The sequence below is a fragment of the Heterodontus francisci genome, unplaced genomic scaffold (genome assembly GCF_036365525.1).
Source record: "Heterodontus francisci isolate sHetFra1 unplaced genomic scaffold, sHetFra1.hap1 HAP1_SCAFFOLD_490, whole genome shotgun sequence".
NCBI classification, from domain to species: Eukaryota; Metazoa; Chordata; class Chondrichthyes; order Heterodontiformes; family Heterodontidae; genus Heterodontus; species Heterodontus francisci.
Window position 1 is genome coordinate 64,810 of NW_027142139.1, and position 20,837 is coordinate 85,646.

The 20,837-nt window shown below is 49.9% G+C and overlaps 1 protein-coding gene across 1 annotated transcript in view; it reads left to right on the forward strand.

Annotated features, from left to right (window-relative positions):
• The first annotated feature begins 278 nt into the window (after positions 1-278).
• The window catches only part of LOC137366677 (hexokinase-2-like), a 36,715-nt gene continuing 16,156 nt past the window's right edge, over positions 279-20,837 (forward strand). Inside the window, exons 1-6 of the mRNA XM_068028353.1 lie at positions 279-543; positions 8,442-8,604; positions 17,995-18,143; positions 19,461-19,580; positions 19,843-19,938; positions 20,083-20,182. Of these exons, the coding sequence (XP_067884454.1) occupies positions 481-543; positions 8,442-8,604; positions 17,995-18,143; positions 19,461-19,580; positions 19,843-19,938; positions 20,083-20,182 (691 nt within the window). The 5' untranslated portion in view covers positions 279-480. The remainder of the gene's footprint in view (positions 544-8,441; positions 8,605-17,994; positions 18,144-19,460; positions 19,581-19,842; positions 19,939-20,082; positions 20,183-20,837) is intronic.

Sequence of the window (20,837 nt, forward strand, 5' to 3'; positions counted from 1 at the left end):
TCTCCCTTCCATTCCCCCCTCCCCCATTCCCTTTCCCCTCTCCTCTCCCCAGGAACACTGGGCTGAGTGAGACCGGGGAGGAGGGACACTGGGCTGTCTGGAAAGGGGACTGTGCCTTTAAAAGCGGCATGCTGCAGCGGGGAGAGATGCTGTCGACGACCCATCCCCCCCTCAGAGGCAAATGAAGAGCTGAGAAGTGTGGCTGTCAGAGGCACACCCACAGCAGACTGCCAATGGCAGTGGGGAGGATGAACAGGATGCTGTGACGTGACCAAAGAGGCTTTCTACTCAGCCGCACGGGAGGAGGAAACAGCTGAAACTGCACGTTGTGGCCAGGAAGCTTTGTACAGGCATCTCCCTCAGTCCGGCTACTTTGAAACAAAGTCTGGGAGACCCTTTCCACACTCTCTGCGCTAAAACACGACAGAGGAATTTCTGTTAACCGCTGTTCACTTTTACAATCTCTCTCCAGCAGATAAAATGATAGCCTCCCACCTTCTGGCGTATTTCTTTACCGAGCTGAAACACGATCAAGTGCAGAAGGTAAGAGATTGCATCAATTGTTCTGACAAAAAAAAAATGCCCACTTTCCCTTCGCACCGCTGAGTTACAATGGTTTCCTTCTGCATTCTCCTTCACATTCCCCTTGTGCTGATGATGCCCGGGTGTCATTTCCCCCAATTGAGGACTCAGGACATTTTGTGAAACTGACCTGAAATGTCACGAAGGGGGGTGGGTTTGGGAGAAGGGGTGTAGGGGGGGCTAATACTGCTTTATGTGGCTCCTCACCAACTACGACAATTGTAGGTGAGCCTCTCTGAGAGAGTCTGGCACAGCAGAGTGGGGAGCTGTGGGACTTCATTCATTCTGAAAAGGTTTGTGAGGGGACAGGATGAATGGGCTGCATGTTTCAGTTTGCCACATGCTCAGATGTCTGTATTGACAGCTTAGCAAGCACTATCACACTTGGGAACAGCATTTGCAGGAGGATTTGGGGGTGCCGATGGAATCTGCGTCTCCAGTGCTGTGACTGAGTGCTCAGCGATGCTCTGCTCTCTTCTGTACGTGATCGCTGGGATTAAAGTGCTTTTTTTTAAAGTCTTGACCGATGGCTTTAGATTTTCTTGTTGCTGTGTTGTTACTAGTGTGTCCTGAGCACCAAAATTCCCACCGAATCATCAGTTCTCTGCCTCAGAGAGTTATGGAGGCTGGGTCACTAAATGTATTTAAAAAGGAGGTCGATCGCTTTTTTGAGCTCTCAGGGAGTCTCCAAAGGCTTCTCGTCCCTTCCTCGTGTGCTCCTGATGAGCTGCCTGAGGCCTAATAACTCACCGCAGACCGTGAATGGATCTTGGCATCTTTTTGGTGTGAAGGCGCAGCTATTGACCGGCTTCATCAGCTGACTCATGGAGCTGCTCACCGGCCGCACTTTCAGGAGGAACTCGTGGGGAATGCCAGAATCTTACAGCGCAGAAGAAAGCCATTTGGCCCATCGTGTCTGTGCTAGCACTTTGAACGAGTTGTTAAGTGGTCCACAACCGCAACCCATTCCCCATAGCCCGACAGACTTTTACTTTACAAGTATCTAATTTCCTTAGAAAACGAAACCTTGCTTGCTTCCACCCAGCATTTCAGGCAGGGAATTCCCGATCACAAATCTGCTGCATCCCAAATGCTCTCCTTATCAATCCCGGGGCCCCTCCTGCCAATGTACTTTTCCCCAATTATCTTCAATCTGTAACCTGTGGTTGCTAACCTTTCTGCCGCTGCTTAAGCATTCACCCGACTTATTCTATCAAAATCCTTCATGATTTTGAACACCGAAGAGCATGAGTAGGCCACTCGGCCCCTTGAGGCAGTACTATCATGGCTAATCTGATTGTAACCTCAGCTCCACATTCCCGTCTACCCGCAATAACCTTTCACCAACCCCCCCCCCTTGCTTATCAAGAATCTATCTACCCCTGCCTTAAAAATATTCAAAGACTCTGCTTCCGCCACCTTTTGAGGAAGAGAATTCCAAAGGCTCACCACCTCATGAGAGAAAAAAATGTCTCCTCATCTCTGTCTTAAATGGGTGACCCCTTATTTTTAAACAGTGACCCCTAGTTCTAGATTCTCCCACAAGGGGAAACATCCTTTCCACATCCACCCTGTCAAGACCCCTGTTTCAGTGAAGTCACCTCTTCAAAAAAAAAGGTCACCATTTTTAATCACAAAAGAAAGGTAGTTGACTTGGCCATGAAATTGGTTAAAAAAATGCAATGTAGATTGAAGAGGAATTGGTGTCAAATCTGAGAAAAACTTTCATTCAAAGGGAAGTGGCTTTCCAGCCACAGTAGCACATAATACTGGAAAAGTCCCAAAGGTTTATTTTTTATTCAGAGATACAGCACTGAATGAGGCCCTTCGGCCCACCGAGTCTGTGCCGACCGTCAACCACCCATTTATACTAATCCTACACTAATCCCATATTCCGACCACATCCCCACCTGTCCCTATATTCTCCTATCACCTACCTACACGAGGGGCAATTTTATAATGGCCAATTTACCTGTTAACCTGCAAGTCTTTGGCTGTGGGAGGAAACCGGAGCACCCGGAGGAAACCCACACAGACACAGGGAGAACTTGCAAACTCCGCACAGGCAGTACCCAGAACTGAACCCGGGTCGCTGGAGCTGTGAGGCTGCGGTGCTAACCCTGTGCTGCCAACACATCTTCAGGACATAGAAACATGGAAACTAGGAGCAGGAGTAGGCCATTCGGCCCTTCGAGCCTGCTCCGCCATTCATTATGATCATGGCTGATCATCCAACTCAGTAGCCTGTTCCCGCTTTCCCCCCCATATCCTTTCGACCCAAGAGCTATATCTAACTCCTTCTCGAAAACATACAATGTTTTGGCCTCAACTGCTTTCTGCGGTAGTGAATTCCACAGGCTCACCACTCTCTGGGTGAAGAAATTTCTCCTCATCTCCATCCTGAAAGGTTTACCCCGTATCCTTAGACTATGACCCCTGGTTCCAGTCTCCCCCACCATCGGGAACATCCTTCCTGCATCTACCCTGTCAAGTCCTGTTAGAATTTTATAGGTTTCTGTGAGATCCCCCCTCACTCTTCTGAACTCCAGCGAATATAATCCTAACCGACTCGATCTCTCCTCATACGTCAGTCCCGTCATCCCAGGAATCAGTCTGGTAAACCTTTGCTGCACTCCCTCTATAGCAAGAACATCCTTCCTCAGATAAGGAGACCAAAACTGCACACAATATTCCAGGTGTGGCCTCACCAAGGCCCTGTATAATTGCAGCAAGACATCCCTGCTCCTGTACTCGAATCCTCTCGCTATAAAGGCCAACATACCATTTGCCTTTTTTACCGCCTGTTGCACCTGCATGCTTACCTTCAGCGACTGGTGTACGAGAACACCCAGGTCTCGCTGCATATTCCCTCTCTCAGTTTATAGCCGTTCAGATAATCTACCTTCCTGTTTTTGCTACCAAAGTGGATAACCTCACATTTATCCACATTATACTGCATCTGCCATGCATTAGCCCACTCACTCAACTTGTCCAAATCACCCTGAAGCCCCTCTGCCTCCTCCTCACATCTCACCCTCCCACCCAGTTTTGTGTCATCTGCAAATTTGGAGATACTACATTGAGTTCCCTCATCTAAATCATTAATGTATATCGTGAATAGCTACCGATCCCTGCGGTACCCCACTGCTCATTTGTCAAGCATGATCTCCCTTTGGTAAATCCATGCTGAGTCTGCCCGATTCTACTACTGTTCTCCAAGTGCTCTGCTATAAAATCTTCTGACAGCGCAACACTCTCCCAGTACTGCACTCAAGTTGTTCCTGGCTGTAGTCCTTTGGGTCAGTGGCTGATATTGCTTATTATCCAGCAGGATTATCAATTACCCAGGCATGCTCACTGAAATCGTCAATATTGTCCCTGAATTGTTGCTACGAGACAGGCTGCTTAGCTACAATGAAATGGTAAAGAGTGATAAACTCCCCCTGTGTCTGTCTTTGCCTGTGGGTTGGGCGACTGTAGTTACCAAATCCTGAGCTCCGTTTACCCTCCTCCGCTCCCAGTGATGGCCCTGCAAAAGCTTTGTCCTCCGAATAAGGAAGGATTTCACAATTTCACTCCAAAATTGCTCCCCCGCCAACCCCTGCGCAATTCTTCCTTCTATTCTTGTGCTGCTGAAAGCATTTCAGTTTGAACACTCTGCTCCTTCTGCTGTCCTTTGCCTTTAGGCGTTGAAACTCGTGATGTGTACTGCAATGTGTTTCAGCCCAGGTGGATTTCGTGCGCGCCTTGTCACGTTGATGAATCATCTGCATTGACATGCGTGAGCAACACTGAGTGGGAGACTTTTAACCCTCTAAACCAACTCTTTCTCAAAAGGTGGCAGTATGATATTTGAAACTGAATTTCCCCGTTCAAATTTGCAAGTGTTTTGAAAATCACAAATATTGTGTCAAGTAAACTGAAGTTGAAAGGTCAATCCTGCAGTCTGCAGGAATTGGGGGTGAATTGTCTCGACATTGCGGCAATCAGCCCAGGAGAAATATCTATTTAAAAAGCAAAATTACAGAGAGGAATGTGGGCAATCCGGTATTCGGTGTACACGAGAAGCTGAGTAAAGTATTGTGAAGCACTCTTCTTTACAGCAAATCTTTCCATGGCCTTTCCCCCCCACCCATCCCCAACACACACCCTATCACCACTACTTTCTCAGGTGCACCAGGAAAGGGAAATACCGGCGGGCCTTGTCCGTGGCACTCAGGTCCCGAGCATGCAAAACAAAAGCTTTGTGAGTGTATTAAAATAGCAAGTGTAACTGGATCTGTCTTGAGAATGTAAGCTGAGATAGAACTGAGCAATGAAATCATACTTGAAATCAGCTTGACAATGAGATGTATTTGAACTCCCACTAAAATGACCCGGCCTTTGTTACAGACATAATATTTTAGCTGGATTACTATCAAATTCCCTTTCTCACTACTGCCTCCCGCAGGTGACCGATTCATGCCTCATGTCACGTATCACAGAAGCCCAGGGCGAGTTCTGCATGTTGCAATTTCCCTACAGAAGGTTTTTTTACACTTAAAAGAGGGCACCAGCCCAGGATTTCAGCATTTCATCATATATAACTACAGGACTCCCATACAAAGGCTGGGGGAAGTTTGTTAATGCAGTCTTGTGCAACGAGCGCAAATATCTTGACTCTCCTCACACTCGTTCTACTGCACCCTGTTTATAAAGCAGAACAAAGTCCCTCGACAACGGGTTGCACCTTTTCTGGAAAGTGGTTTGCGGATTCAAACCCGCGAAGGATGGTTCGGGCAGCGTGGTTCTTCTCGCGTGCCCACGCGCTCTCTTGCGCGCCCGCCATCTCTCGCACATGCCCGTGCACCCTCTCCCTCGTGCACCAGTGCCCGCGCTCTCTCTCTCTCCAGCTCGCCAGTGCCCGCGCTCCCTCCCTCTCTCGTGCGCGCGTGTTCTGTCGTGCCGTCGCTTCGCGCTTCATCACGCTCTCGCCCTCTGTCGGGCATGTGCGCTGTATCGCTCTCTCCCCATCTCTTGGGCGCTCGCTATCCTGTCTCCGATGCGTACTTGCCCACGCCCTGTCTGTCTCTCGCGGTCACTTGCTCTCGCTCGCTCTCGTGTGCGCTCTTGCCCGCAATCCTCTTGCATCTGCGTGTACCTATATATCTGTCTCATATATTTATCTATGTCTGTTTCTTTCCCTGTGTGTTTTCTATTCAGGCGTATCTTCTTTGGCCTCCTCATCTCGAGAGACAATGGGTAAGCGCCTGGAGGTGGTCAGTGGTGTGTGGAGCAGCGCCTGGAGTGGCTATAAAGGCCAATTCTAGAGTGACAGGCTCTTCCACAGGTGCTGCAGAGAAATTTGTTTGTCGGGGCTGTTACACAGTTGGCTCTCCCCTTTCGCCCCTGTCTTTTTTCCTGCAACTGCTAAGTCTCTTCGACTCGCCACACTTTAGCCCCGCCTTTATGGCTGCCCGCCAGCTCTGGCGAACGCTGGCAACTGACTCCCACGACTTGTGATCAATGTCACAGGATTTCATGTCGCGTTTGCAGACGTCTTTAAAGTGGAGACACGGACGGCTGGTAGGTCTGATACCAGTGACGAGCTCGCTGTACAATGTGTCTTTGGGGATCCTGCCATCTTCCATGCGGCTCACTTGGCCAAGCCATCTCAAGCGCCGCTGACTCAGTAGTGTGTATAAGCTGGGGATGTTGGCCGCCTCGAGGACTGCTGTGTTGGAGATACGGTCCTGCCACCTGATGCCAAGTATTCTCCGGAGGCAGCGAAGATGGAATGAGTTGAGACGTCGCTCTTGGCTGACATACGTTGTCCAGGCCTCGCTGCCATAGAGCAAGGTACTGAGGACACAGGCCTGATACACTCGGACTTTTGTGTTCCGTGTCACTTTAACCCACTGCGTTCCCACCGGTCCACTTTTAAATCATTCCAACCAGTAATTGGACAACTTCACAGAGATCTCTCGGCCTCACTGCAACCTCTTGACCCTCAAACTGCCAGCATTTCCAAGGAATTTCCTGGAGTGGGGGCCTGGTCGATTTTGCAGAAGGGCAGGATGAAGCTCGGGTTAATGCTTCCGTCTGGTCAGGTAGCCTCGTAGCGTTACGGCAGAAGAAATGGGAGCAGGAGTGGGCCTCGCAGCTCCTTGAGCCGACTCCGCCATTCGTGGCTAATGCTTTGACTTCAACTCCACATCGCCGCCCGGCCCTCATGTCCCTTGATTCCCCAGCAGTCCGAATGTCTGCCTCAGCCTCGAATAAACTCAACAACAGAGCATCCACAGGATTCCAAAGATGCAAGCCCTCTCGGTGAAGAAACACCTCCTGACATGTTCCAAACAGATCGCCTCTCACTCTTCAGAGAGTAACGGCCCAATCTACTCAATCTCATCATAGGACAACCCTCTTGTTATGATTGGCTAGCTGGGCCTGAGTATGAAAGAATATATAGCGTTTGGAAGTGAAACTGAAAGTAACTCAGTGTTGTGGGGAAAACCTGACCTGGGGGCTTCTTGTAAGGTCAGATAGGCACGTGTAGCAGCAGTAAGCAAGAAGTCTTTATCAAAGCTTGTTAAATCTGCGTGAAGGTTAAATCTGTGACTTCAAGTGTGATTCTTCAAACTGAAATGTGCCGCACCTCATACCAGAAATCAATCTAGTGAACTTTCACTGTATTATTCCCCCAAGGTAAAGCCTGGCGACCCAACCTGAACCCGACCACATGCGTCTTTAACTGTGCGTACGGAGAGTTTAACAAGCCCTATTTATTGCTGGTTCGCAGTAAGGGAAGTGTTGAGTTGACACACTGCTGCGACGTTGGAATAAATAGGTGATTGACAGCGATGTAAAGTTACGATGCAGTTTGATCAATTCACTTCCATTTAAAGTAGTCATTCTCAGCAACAGTACTGCAAGGTTCCTGAGCCATCTCTTTGACCTGGATCCCAGCATCCCTAGAGGCAGCTGTGCCAACACTGGCAACACTAACATGTGGCCGACTACCTCCATTGGTAGCTGGTGAGTTTGAAGCTTGGAGGCTCACGTCCCACTCGAGGGGCTTGAGTACGTACGTTAAGCAGACGCTTCAGTCCAGTTCTGAGGGAGTACTTTTAGTTCTTTTAGTTTTTAGAGATACAGCACTGAAACAGGCCCTTCGGCCCACCGAGTCTGTGCCGACCATCAACCACCCATTTATACTAATCCTACACTAATTCCATATTCCTACCACATCCCCACCTGTCCCTATATTTTCCCTACCACCTACCTATACTAGGGGCAATTGCTAATGGCCAATTTACCTATCAAACTGCAAGTCTTTGGCATGTGGGAGGAAACCGGAGCACCCGGAGGAAACCCACGCAGACACAGGGAGAACTTGCAAACTCCACACAGGAAGTACCCGGAATTGAACCCGGTTCGCTGGAGCTGTGAGGCTGCAGCGCTAACCACTGCGCCACTGTGCCGCTGGCTGGTACTGCACCGTCGGATTCCCCTGTCCTGGCTGGACTCACCTCCAGCTCAAATCAGTCACTTGAGAACGCACCAACGAATGGGAAAATGGATTGCAAAGCCCTGTGGTACGTCACGAGCAACACACAGACACTAAATTGTGGCCCAGTGCTGTCTAGGTGGTCAGTAGGACATTCCTTTTGGGAGGAGTATCACGGATTGGTGTCCGCCACCCAGCATTCACACGCAGGCAGTGTTCAGCAAGGGAATGGGTGGACGACAGTCAGTGATCAGAAACAGAATGGCGCCCGATATTTCTCCCCCTTCCTCGATGAGGGGTACCAAAGCCAGCTGGATCCTGGTCTTTTTGACAAACTGACTCTTGCTTTTTGTCTGACTTTCGTCTCCAGGTGGATAAGTACCTGTACCACATGCGGCTGTCTGATGAAGCACTCCACGATATATCCAATCGCTACCTGGTAGAGATGGAGAAAGGCCTCGGGAAAGACACCAACCCAACGTCATCTGTCAAGATGCTTCCGACATTTGTCCGGTCGACTCCGGACGGAACAGGTAAGGAGAGGTTTTTGGATGAGCTTGACATGGCCCAGCTCAGCTCTGTTGTTTTCCATTTTAGCAGCGATGCATTGGAGGGGAAGCCAGACAAACCGGCGCGTCACGGAGGGATAGAAGGTGATGCTGATTGGGGGAGGTGAAGAGGGGTGAGAGGAGGCTCCTGTGGAGCATCCATCATGAATAACATGTTAAATCAGTGCTTGTCAAACACTTCAGGTGCTAAATGGGGCTCTGTGTTTTTTTCGCGGTGATATAGTTCCAAGTCAGGATGGTGTGTGTCTTGGAGGGGAACTTGCAGGTGGTGGTGTTCCCATGCATCTGCTGCCCTTGTCCTTCTAGGTGGTAGAGGTCATGGGTTTGGAAGGTGCTGTTTAAGGAGCCTTGGTGTGTTGCTGCAGTGCATCTTGTAGATGGTACACATTGCTGCCACTGTGCGTCGGTGGTGGAGGGAGTGAATGTTTGTAGATGGGGTGCTGATCAAGTGGACTGCTTTGTCCTGGATGGTGTTGAGCTTCTTCTTGAGTGTTGTTGGAGCTGCACCCATCCAGGCAAGTGGAGAGTATTCCATCACACTCCTGACTTGTGCCTTGTAGATGGTGGACAGGCTTTGGGGAGTCAGGAGGTGAGTTACTCGCCGCAGGATTCCTAGCCTCTGACCTGCTCTCGTAGCCACGGTATTTATATGGCTACTCCAGTTCAGTTTCTGGTCAATGGTAACCCCTAGGATGTTGATAGTGGGGGATTCAGCGATGGTAATGCCATTGAATGTCAAGGGGAGATGGTTAGATTCTCTCTTGTTGTAAGCGTTGAAATTGAACAACTTACCTGAGCTTGGAGTCCGGGACGAAACTGAGTCTGCGCAGTGCGCGAGTGACGTCTCTATGACATCATCACGCATCACTGCAGCTTCCTGGAGGTTCCGAGTCGGAAGGTAAGTAAAGGGATGGTCGGGTCCGGCTCGGGCGCGTTGTGGATCAATCGGGTTCGGGTCGGGTTCTTTGTTCCCGATCTGAGCAGGCCTCCAGCACAAATGTTACTTGCCTCTTATCAGTCCGAGCCTGGATGTTATCCGGGCATTTCTACACGGGCTGCTTCAGTATCTGAGGAGTCGCAAACGGTGCTGAACATTGTGCAATCATCAGCGAACATCCCCACTTCTGACCTTATGGCTGAAGGAAGGTCATTGATGAAGCAGCTGAAGATGGTTGGGCCTAGGACACTACCCTGAGGAACTCCTACAGTGATGTCCTGGAGCTCAGATGATTGACCTCCAACAACCACAACCATCTTCCTTTGCGCTAGGTATGACTCCAGCCAGCGGAGAGTTTTCCCCTGATTCCCATTGACTCCAGTTTTGCTCGGGCTCCTCGATGCCATACTCGGTCAAATGCTGCCTTGATGCCAAGGGCAGTCACTCGCATCTCTTCTTGGAATCGAGCCTGTCTGGGAGAATGAGCAGGGACCATGTACAGCAGGACAAAGTATTAGACAATGAGTGAGAGGGATAAGGTGCTCTCAGTAGCAGCGAGAGGCCATATCCACTCAGGGTGTTCAGGGGACAATGTTTGAGATGTCTGTGCTACATGGATGAGGTAGTGACTGCAAGCTGCCGTCCACTGCAGCCACAGCGGAGGGCCCACGTTGCCCGTGACTGGCGAGCCACGATGCCAAAGCTTGGCTACTGAGAAAGAAGGGCGACCATCGGCCATGTGAGTTCATGCCACTGGCTCGCAACCCGTGCACACAAGTGCAGCAGGCATGCTACGAGAACCATGCTGCCACGTGGCATCTGATCGAGCAGCCCGTTGGCATCCAGAAGCAGTGATTCTGCTGCCCGGACCGCTGCAGCACGCCACTGAGATCCGCGCGGGTCTGCTGCCCGCGGCACGGACTCGCAAATGGCGAGGGACCAACCCCTGCCACCACCTTATCAGGTGAGAAGCTGAGGAGGAGGAATGAGGAGGACGCAGCGGAAGAACAGGAAGAGAAAAGGAGGCGAAACAGCCTTTCTGTCCAGTCTTCCACTGCTTGTGCTCCCAACAATAGCAACGGAAGTGCATGCAGAAATCATTATCATGAAGAGGCAGCACAAAGCTGGTGCTCTGCCTCCGTCCTGCCCAAGGGGCATGGGTTAATCAAGTATTGCGATGCCCGCACCCATTGTCAGAGCCTGTCCAGTTAAACTCTCTTGGTGTATCTGCTCGTACAGTCCCACCCTACTAACAATCCAAGTACTTGCAGTGAGGACTGAAGAATCAAGTTGTCTTTGTGAATGCATCCTGTCTATCCGACTGCTCACCGCCTCTGGTCCAGTACAACTACTCAGCATCTATGCTCCAACACTCTGCTCCCCACCTGAAATCAAAGACTAGTTCTACGAGGAACTCCATGGTATCATTAGCAGCATCCCCAATACCGAACATCTGTTCCTGCTGGGGGACTTTAACGCCAGGGTTGGGGCCGACCATGACTCATGGCCCTCCTGCCTTGGGCGCTATGGCGTTGGAAGGATGAATGAGAATGGACAGAGACCGCTTGAGTTGTGTACCTATCACAACCTCTGCATCACCAACTCGTTCTTTCACACTAAACCCTGTCACCAGGTTTCTTTGGAGGCACCCAAGATCACGTCGTTGGCACCAGCTGGACCTCATTGTCACAAGGCGAGCCACCTTAAACAGTGTTCAAATCACACGCAGCTTCCACAGTGCGGACTGCGACACCGCCCACTCCCTGGTGTGCAGCAAGGTTAGACTCAAACCAAAGAAGCTGCATCGCTCCAATCAGAAGGGCCGCCCGCGCATCAACACTAGCAGAATTTCTCATCCACAGCTGTTGCACAAGTTTCTAAATTCACGTGAAAAAGCCCTTCAAAACACTTCGACAGGGGATGCAGAGACCAAGTGGGCCCACATCAGAGACGCAATCTGTGACTCAGCAATGACCACCGACAGCAAACGTGAGAAGCAGAATGCAGACTGGTTTCAATCTCATTTTGAAGAGCTGGAACCTGTCGTAGCCGCTAAGCGCATTGCACTGTTGAACTACAAGAAAGCCCCCAGCGAGTTAACATCCGTAGCACTTAAAGCAGCCAGAAGCGCTGCACAAAGAACAGCCAGGCGCTGCGCACATGACTACTGGCAACACCTATGCAGTCGTATTCTGCTGGCCTCAGACACCAGAAACATCAGAGGAATGTATGATGGTATTAAGAGAGCTTTTGGGCCAACCATCAAGAAGATCGCCCCCCTCAAGTCTAAATCAGGGGACACAATCACTGACCAACGCAAGCAAATGGACCTCTGGGTTGAGCACTACCTAGAACTGTACTCCAGGGAGAATGTTGTCACTGAGACCGCCCTCAATGCAGCCCAGCCTCTACCAATCATGGATGAGCTGGACGTACAGCCAACCAAATCGGAACTCAGTGATGCCATTGATTCTCCAGCCAGCCGATTGTCGTCAAAACTCTTCTGACGCACGAATGTCCTTTCGGGAAGTAAATCTGCCATCGAGGCATCTCTGAGACACGACAAAGCACGATACACAGGTCAGGCTGCGCAGACTCTGCCCGTGCAGATGATGCGTTCATGGAGATTGTCAATTGTTACGTCTGCTGCTGCCTCCGTCTCATCAGAAATTCGAACTTTGTGCTTCGAAAGCTGTGAGTTTGTTTGCGAACCGTCCAATGATATTATCCTGTCAGGGCAGAATCACAACTGCGACGGTCCTCTCAAAGGCGGAGCTCCCAGGCGTGTTGGGCATGTGACATATCGGCCCTAAATGTCGACTATCGCACCTGGGAGCCACTAGATGGTCAAAGAGGGACCACGGTGACCAGCGACTGCAGCAGCTTGGCAACAGCCGCCAACGCCGAAAGTGACTCAGTGCCACTTGGCATCTTCACCTGCGGCATTCGTAGATAGAAGGATGCCAACCAACCATGCCAACTGTTGGATCGTCCAGCTTCGAAATACATGCCAAGCCTTGTTTTAGTTTGCTTTCACTTGAAGGAGACTTGACTCTTTGGCAAGTTGATGGAAGGTGTCGTTGACAGTCTCTGCAACAACCTGCTCAGTGACGCTCAGTTTGGGTTCCCCCAGGGCCACTCAGCTCCTGACCTCATCACAGCCTTGGTTCAAACGTGGACAAAAGAGCTGAACTCAAGAGGTGAGGTGAGAGTGGCTGCCCTTGACATCAAGGCAGCATCTGACCGAGTGTGGCATCAAGGAGCCCCAGCAAAATTGAAGTCAATGGAGATCAGAGGGAAAACTCGCCACTGGCTGGAGTCAATGGTTGTTGGAAGCCAATCATCTCAGCCCCAGGACATTGTTGTCGGAATTCTTCAGCGTAATGTCCGAGGCCCAGCCATCTTCAGCTGCTTCATCAATGATCAACGACCATCAATTAAGTTGGAAGTGGGGATGTTTGCTGATGATTGCACAATGTTCAGCACCATTCGCGACTCCTCAGATACTGAAGCAGCCCGTGTAGAAATGCAGCAAGACCTGGACACCATTCAGGCTTGGGCTGATAAGTGACAAGTAACATTCGCACCACATAAGTGCCAGGCAATGACCACCTCCAACAAGAGAGAATCTAACCATCTCCCCTTGATGCTCAAAGGCATTACCTTCGCTCAATGCCCCATCAACATCCTAGGGGTCACCATTGACCAGACCTGATCTGGACCAGCCATATAAATAATGTGGCTACAACAGCAGGTCAGAGGCTGGGAATCCTGCGGTGAGTAACTCACCTCCTGACTCCCCAAAGCCTGTCCACCATCTACAAGGCACAAGTCAGGAGTGTGATGGAATACTCTCCACTTGCCTGGATGGGTGGCAGCTCCAACAACACTCAAGAAGCTCGACACCATCCAGGACAAAGCAGCCCGCTTGATCAGCACCCCATTCACAAACATTCACTCCCTCCACCACCGACGCACAGTGGCAGCAGTGTGTACCATCCACAAGATGCACCGCAGCAACGCACCAAGGCTCCTTAGACAGCACCTTCCAAATCTGCGACCTCTATCAACTAGATGGGCAGACTCGAAATACAAACCAGACACATGGGAACACCACCACCTGCAAGTTCCCTTCGAAGCCACACACCATCCTGACTTGGAACTATATGGCCGTTCCTTCACTGTCGCTGGGTCAAAATCCTGGAACTCCCTTCCTAACAGCACTGTGGGTGTACCTACCCCACATGGACTGCAGCGGTTCAAGAAGGCAGCTCACCACCACCTTCTCAAGGGCAATTAGGGATGGGCAATGAATGCTGGTCTGGCCAGTGACGCCCACATCCCATGAATGAATTGAAAAAAAACTACACTTTGGAATGTTGGCTTGTTGAGTCTGGAGAATCTCAGTAGGTACAGACCCCTTTGAATATCAATCAAGGCATTTTTCTCCTCCAAGGCAGGGTAGAGATCCATCCGCCTGCAAGGCAGGATACAGTTCCAGTGAAAGGTATTCTGCACATTAGCCTGGTCTTGATCTCACCCAAAGAGTCCACGGCCGGGATTTAACCCTGGGTGGTTGGGAGCCGCCCACCGACTGAAAAGTCAATGGCGGACCCGCTTCTGCCTCGCTTGGGGATCCCTCCCGTACTTTGCGTGGCAGATCCAGTATAATGTGGATAAATGTGAGGTTATCCACTTTGGTAGCAAAAGCAGGAAGGCAGATTATCTGAACGGCTATAAACTGAGAGAGGGGAATATGCAGCGAGACCTGGGTGTTCTCGTACACCAGTCGCTGAAGGTAAGCATGCAGGTGCAACAGGCGGTAAAAAAAGGCAAACGGTATGTTGGCCTTCATAGCGAGAGGATTCGAGTACAGGAGCAGGAATGTCTTGCTGCAATTATACAGGGCCTTGGTGAGGCCACACCTGGAATATTGTGTGCAGTTTTGGTCTCCTTATCTGAGGAAGGATGTTCTTGCTATAGAGGAAGTGCAGCGAAGTGCATTGATGTTGATTTGATATTGAAATATCAGCTTTTAATCTGCCCTAAGTTTGCTCTCATTGTAATCTCTCCTGTCCTCAGTTGCCATGTTACCGTATGCTGTAGCTCTCATGCAGCTGTATCTGCTCGGTGATTGATGTGAAGGCTGTTTAAATAATGGGCGCGATTTGTGTACATAATTTATCATCATTCCTTTCAGTGGCGTCGTGACTTATTTGAAGCCAACTCTTGTGACGGTGCTCGGAGTTACACATGAGACCTTCCTTTTAACTGTTAATGCTCCATAATTTTCATGAATAGACAGCGAGCAGGGTTTTATTTGATCAGCGGAAGATTAAAAGAACTGAGTCAATATGTCACAAGAGGATTGGGCAAAGTGGCACTTAAATTCCGTCCTGTAACTTCGCGACATCGGACCAAAGTCATTCCTCAAGCATTATCAGAATCTTAAGCATCAGTTCTGTTCGCCCGACACCCCTTTCTTCCCTGACCGACACCGACTCCTGGTTAAACGACGGTTTCCCTTTTAAAATCCTCAACCTTGTATATAAAACCCTGCATGGTATTCTCCTGCAGCTCCAAAACCCGCCGAGATATCTGCACTCCTCTAATCCAACTTCTGTTTTTTTTAAAAATCCCATTGCTTTGGGAACAAACTGACCCTTGGCGCCAGGTTTCACAATCACCTCATTGTCAACCTGCTGGTTGACTGAATCGGCCGTTTCATTATTGTCCCAAAGCTTGTGTCAACTCGAATGACCCAAAGATTTGCACAGGTCACTTCTGACGAATCCTCCCTCCTTTTGTTGCCTTCACTATTTTGCGAGTCTAAATAAAATCAGTTCACCGGGATTGCGGTAGCTTCCATTTTATGGGCATGTTACCTTGGTGTGGGTGGCTAGTGTTGTAAATCAGTTAGAAAGTGCAGCCGCAACCCCTCCTGCGTTTGTGAGCTGTGTTAACCTAGCTGGTCCTAGAGTCGCTACTATGACCAGCACTGGAGAGGTTCTTTGCTGGAGGGCATCCCGAGCATATCTGGCCCCTCTCCAAAGCTGGCAGCTTGCCCAGAAGCACGGCGGGGCTCTGCGGCCCGAGGCTGAGTTTGGAAACACAGTTAGTTGTCTAGACGTGAACAAGGGGCCAGGATTAGAGGAGTGCAGATATCTCGGCGGGTTTTGGAGCTGCAGGAGAATACCATGCAGGGTTTTATATACAAGGTTGAGGATTTTAAAAGGGAAACCGTCGTTTAACCAGGAGTCGGTGTCGGTCAGGGAAGAAAGGGGTGTCGGGCGAACAGAACTGATGCGACTTAGGATATGGGTAGCAGCGTCTCGGGTGAAGCCAGGGTTGTGAAACAAAGATGGCAGGCCAGCCAGGAGTGACTTCGAGTAGCCAAGTCTGCAGGTAATAAAAGCGTTGGATGAGGACGTTTAATCGAAAATCAACATGCTGATGTGGTGGGTGTTTTTCGGAGACAGGAACTGGGACTCATTGAGATCAACCACAGCAGGGATTCAGCAGAATGTACCAGGGCTTGAAGGGCTTTATAATATAAGGACTAATTGCAGAATGGGTGGCACAGTGGCGCAGTGGTTAGCACCGCAGCCTCACAGCTCCAGAGACCCGGGTTCAATTCTGGGTACTGCCTGTGCGGAGTTTGCAAGTTCTCCCTGTGTCTGCGTGGGTTTCCTCCGGGTGCTCCGGTTTCCTCCCACAAGCCAAAAGACTTGCAGGTTGATAGGTAAATTGGCCATTATAAATTGCCCCTAGTATAGGTAGGTGGTAGGGAAATATAGGGACAGGTGGGGATGTGGTAGGAATTTGGAATTAGTGTAGGATTAGTATAAATGGGTGGTTGATTGTCAGCACAGACTCGGTGGGCCGAAGGGCCTGTTTCAGTGCTGTATCACTAAACTAAACTAAACTAAATTTGCCTTGAATTCCTCTGAGTTGAGAGGGCTGATAGAAGCTGAAGTTAATGTGTTTAAAATTAAAAACGGTACATAGAGAGAAACCTTTTCCTCTGGTGCGAAAATCCAGTCCAAGGGGTCATAACCATAACATTAGAGTTAGGCAGTGCAGGGGTTACGTTTTGAGGCACTCTTTAAAAGGTTAGTAGAAAGTTTCGAACTCTTTCCCATAAGGGCTGTGGATGACATTTGGGAAGATTTATACTGTGGCTCAGTGAGTCGGACCTTTCGCCTCTGAAACCCACTCCAGGGTTTGAGCACCAAAATTGAGGCTGACACTCCAGTGCAGTACTGAGGGAGTGCTGCCCTGTCAGAGGTGCTGTTTTGCGGATGAGACGTCAGGCTGTGTGTGCTGTTCTGGTCGCCGCACTACAGGAAAGATGTGATTAAGCTCGAGAGGGTTGCAGAAAAGATTCACAAGGATGCTGCCTGGTTTGGGGGGCTCGAGTTATAAAGAGAGATTGGATAGGCTGGGTCTGTTTTCCCTGGAGCGAAGGAGGCTGAGAGGGGACATGTACTTTCGACCGCAGGAAATGGTTGTGCTGCCCCTCTTCCCACTCCACAGACTCGAGCACATAGTCTAGGCTCCACCGATTCAGCAATGAGGCCTGTCTGCCCCCTGCAGATGGAGGTAAAAAAAATCCCATGCACCATTTGAAGGAAGAGCAAGGAAGTTTTTCCCCAGTGTCCTGGCCAATAATTGTTCCTCCGTCAACATCACAAAGACAGATTACTCGGTCATTCTCAATAACAAGAGAGAATCTAACCATCTCCCCTTGACATTCAATGGCATTACCATCGCTGAATCCCCCACTATCAACATCCTAGGGGTTACCATTGACCAGAAACTGAACTGCACCAGCTACATAAATACCATGGCTACAAGAGCAGGTCAGAGACTGGGAATCCTGCAGCGAGTAACTCACCTCCTGACTCCCCAAAGCCTGTCCACCATCTACAAGGCACAAGTCAGGAGTGTGATGGAATACTCTCCACTTGCCCTGGATGGGTGCAGCTCCAACAACACTCAAGAAGCTCGACACCATCCAGGACAAAGCAGGGCCAAGTAATTGATGAACACATCGCACAGATGAAAGGGGTGATTTAACTGAAGTGTTCAAAGGACCCGATAGCTAGATAGAGATCAACAGTTTCCTGTGGTGGCAGAGCCCAGAACTTCAGGGGTGAGGTCGGGAAGCAAACGGGGGGAGTGGAAATCGGGAGTTCTCTTCCCAGAATGGTGCTGAGGCTGGGGGTCAATTGAAAATGTAGAAAGGGGAGGTTGACCGATTTTTGTTCGGCGAGGGTTACAGAACTAGTTAAGGTACAGATCAGCCACAGTGTAACTGAATGAGCGGTGGGATAGGCTCAAAGGGCTGAGTAGCCTCATCCTGCTCCGACTGGCCAATGCCTATAAAGTTGATCCCATCTGCATTGTCTTGGCAGAAAGTGGGGAGTTTCTGGCCCTGGACTTGGGCGGCACCAACTTCCGGGTTTTGAGGGTGAAAGTTTCGGACAACGGCAAGCAGAAGGTGGAGATTGAGAACCGCATCTGTGCCATTCCCGAGCACATCATGCTCGGCACAGGCACGCAGGTAAGGGCCACCGCCTTTGTCACCTCCAGGGCTCAAGCATTTCAATCCTCTCCTGTCTAGTCTCCCATTCTCCACCCCTCCATAAACTTCCACTTATCCAAATCTCTGCTCGCCCCTTCTTGCATCAGTCATGCCCTTTCGGAACTACATTGGCGTCTGATCTCCTAATACCTTTAATTTCAAAGTCTCATGCTTGCATTTAAATCCCTTTGTTGGTCCTTATATCTGTAATCTCTTCCAGCGTTACACCTCTGCTCCTCCCACACTGCCTCCCCCCGCCCCCCACCCGGAGAGAAGTAATTCCTCCTCATCTCCATCAAATGGGAGTCCCCTTAATTTTAAACTGTGCCCCCTCGTTTTAGATCCCCCCCCCATGAGGGAAAACATCCTCTCAGCATCTACCCTGTCAAACCCCCTCAGAATCTTCTACTCCATATACCCATCTTTGCCCCATAACCATTCATCTCTTTTGGTGAACGAAAATCGATCAACCACAGATTAAAGATTAATCTCGCATCAATTTCTCTTTGTGGAAGAGAGTTCCAAACTTCTACCACCCTTTGCGTGTCGACATATTTCCTCATTTCACTCCTGAAATGTCTGTCTCCAATTTTTAGACTCTGCCCCTGAGTCCGAGACTCCTCAACCAGTGGAACCAGTTTCTCTCTACCTACCTTGTCTGATCCCCTTTAATATCTTGAAAACTTTGATCAAATCATCCCTTAACCTTCGAAATTCCAGGGAGCACTTTAGTCACCTCTTCAAACAATCAGGTTCATCAGACATGACCTACCCTTTATAAATCCACACTGGCTTTGTCCGATCAACTGAAAAGGTGTTCAGTTAGCCCATCCTCAATTATCGTCTCGAGCAATTTCCCAGCAACGGATGTTAGTTTAACTGGTCTATAATTCCCTGGTTTCCCCTCTCACACTTTTTTTAAATAGTGGGCTGATATGCACAAAGGAACTTTGGAAAATCCTGGGATGGAAATCATCTGGCCCTGGGGACTTGTCACTCTTTAGTGCCATTATTGTCTTCATTACTGCTATTTTGCTTATGCTAATTTTGATATCCCAAGTTTGTGTCCGTGGCAAGTCGCACTCTTGCCCTTTACGGGTATAAACTAGTTTGATATCACCCTGAATTCTTCCTTGAATGCCTCCCCCTGATCATCTGTCCTTTTACCCGTTAATGTGTTTGCTCCCTGAATCATCGCTTATGGGCAGTTTACAATTGCCACACGTTGCATCGTCCTCGACTGTTTCCTCTCACGCCATGATTTATTTAACGGTCATTTCCTTTCCTTCATCTTAGCTGTTTGATCACATTGCCGACTGTCTGGCCGACGTCATGGAGAAATTGGACATCAAGGAGAAGAAGCTTCCTTTAGGCTTCACGTTCTCCTTTCCCTGCCAACAGAACAAGCTGGATGAGGTGAGCTGACACCCCCACCCTTTGCCAACGCCCTACTGTTACATGCTGAAGAATCGGGGCAGAATCGCCCGCCGTGGAACCTGGACACCCGATGTGCAGGGAGGGCACCTTGTAAGACGAGGCACCCTCCCTGCAGGTTTGGGGAAGTGGGTAGGGGAGTGCGCGGGGCGGGGGGGTGGGGGTGTCCCTCTTTCATGGCAATTTGTGACCCATGGAGGACATCTGTTTAAGGCTAACTTTTATTTCCGATTCTCTGCTGCAGAGTATATTAGTCACTTGGACGAAAGGATTCAAGGCAAGTGGCGTCGAGGGGCGAGATGTGGTTCACCTCCTGCGGCAGGCAATTCAGAGGCGTGGGGTGAGTACCAGGAATTGTAGAAGTAGTAGTTGCTTGGCATGAATGACGGGGCAAGGGGATTGGCCTGACATGTCTGTGGTTGTCCTTCGAGAGGAAGCATTTCCCCGTTGATCTGCGTGTTCCCCTTCTGTGTCCCTTGGGCAGGATTTCGACATTGACGTCGTCGCGGTGGTGAATGACACAGTCGGAACCATGATGACTTGTGGCTACGATGACCACAACTGCGAGATCGGGCTGATTGTGGGTAGGTTGAGCTGTTTGTTTTGGCTGTGTTGGTGGTTGGCTGTGGCAGATTGGAACTGTGCGCTGGGAGTGGGTGGTGTGGCAGAAGGAAGAGGTTCTGCAGCATGCCTACATGCCCGGCTTCAGTTTGTGTGTGCGTGTTGTACGTGCACAGAGGGTGCATTTGAAAATGACTCTTGAATCTGCTTCCACCACCCTTTCAGGCAATGCATTCCAGATCGTAACAACTCACTGCATTTCAAAGCATCCTCCTCATCTTTGCTCTGGTTCATTTGCCATCTTCTCTATTTTTTATTCCTCTAATATTTCTCTTTTTGTTTGCGGGTTTACAGTGCCTGATAAAATCATAGGGAGTAGGAGCAGGAGGAGGCCATTCGGCCCGTCGAGCCTGCTCCGCCATTCAGTTAGATCGTGGCTGATCATCTACTCTACACCATTTCCCCCCCCCCCACTATCCCCATATCCCTTGATGTCATTAGCATCCAGATATCTATCGATCTCTGCCTTGAACCTGCCCAATGACTGAGCTTCCACAGCCCTCTGGGGTAGAGAATTCCATCGATTCATCCCCCCCCGCCCCCCCGCCTCCGAGTGAAGAAATTCATCTCAGTCTTAAACGGCCTGCTCCTTATTCTGAGACTGTGTCCCCTTGTCCG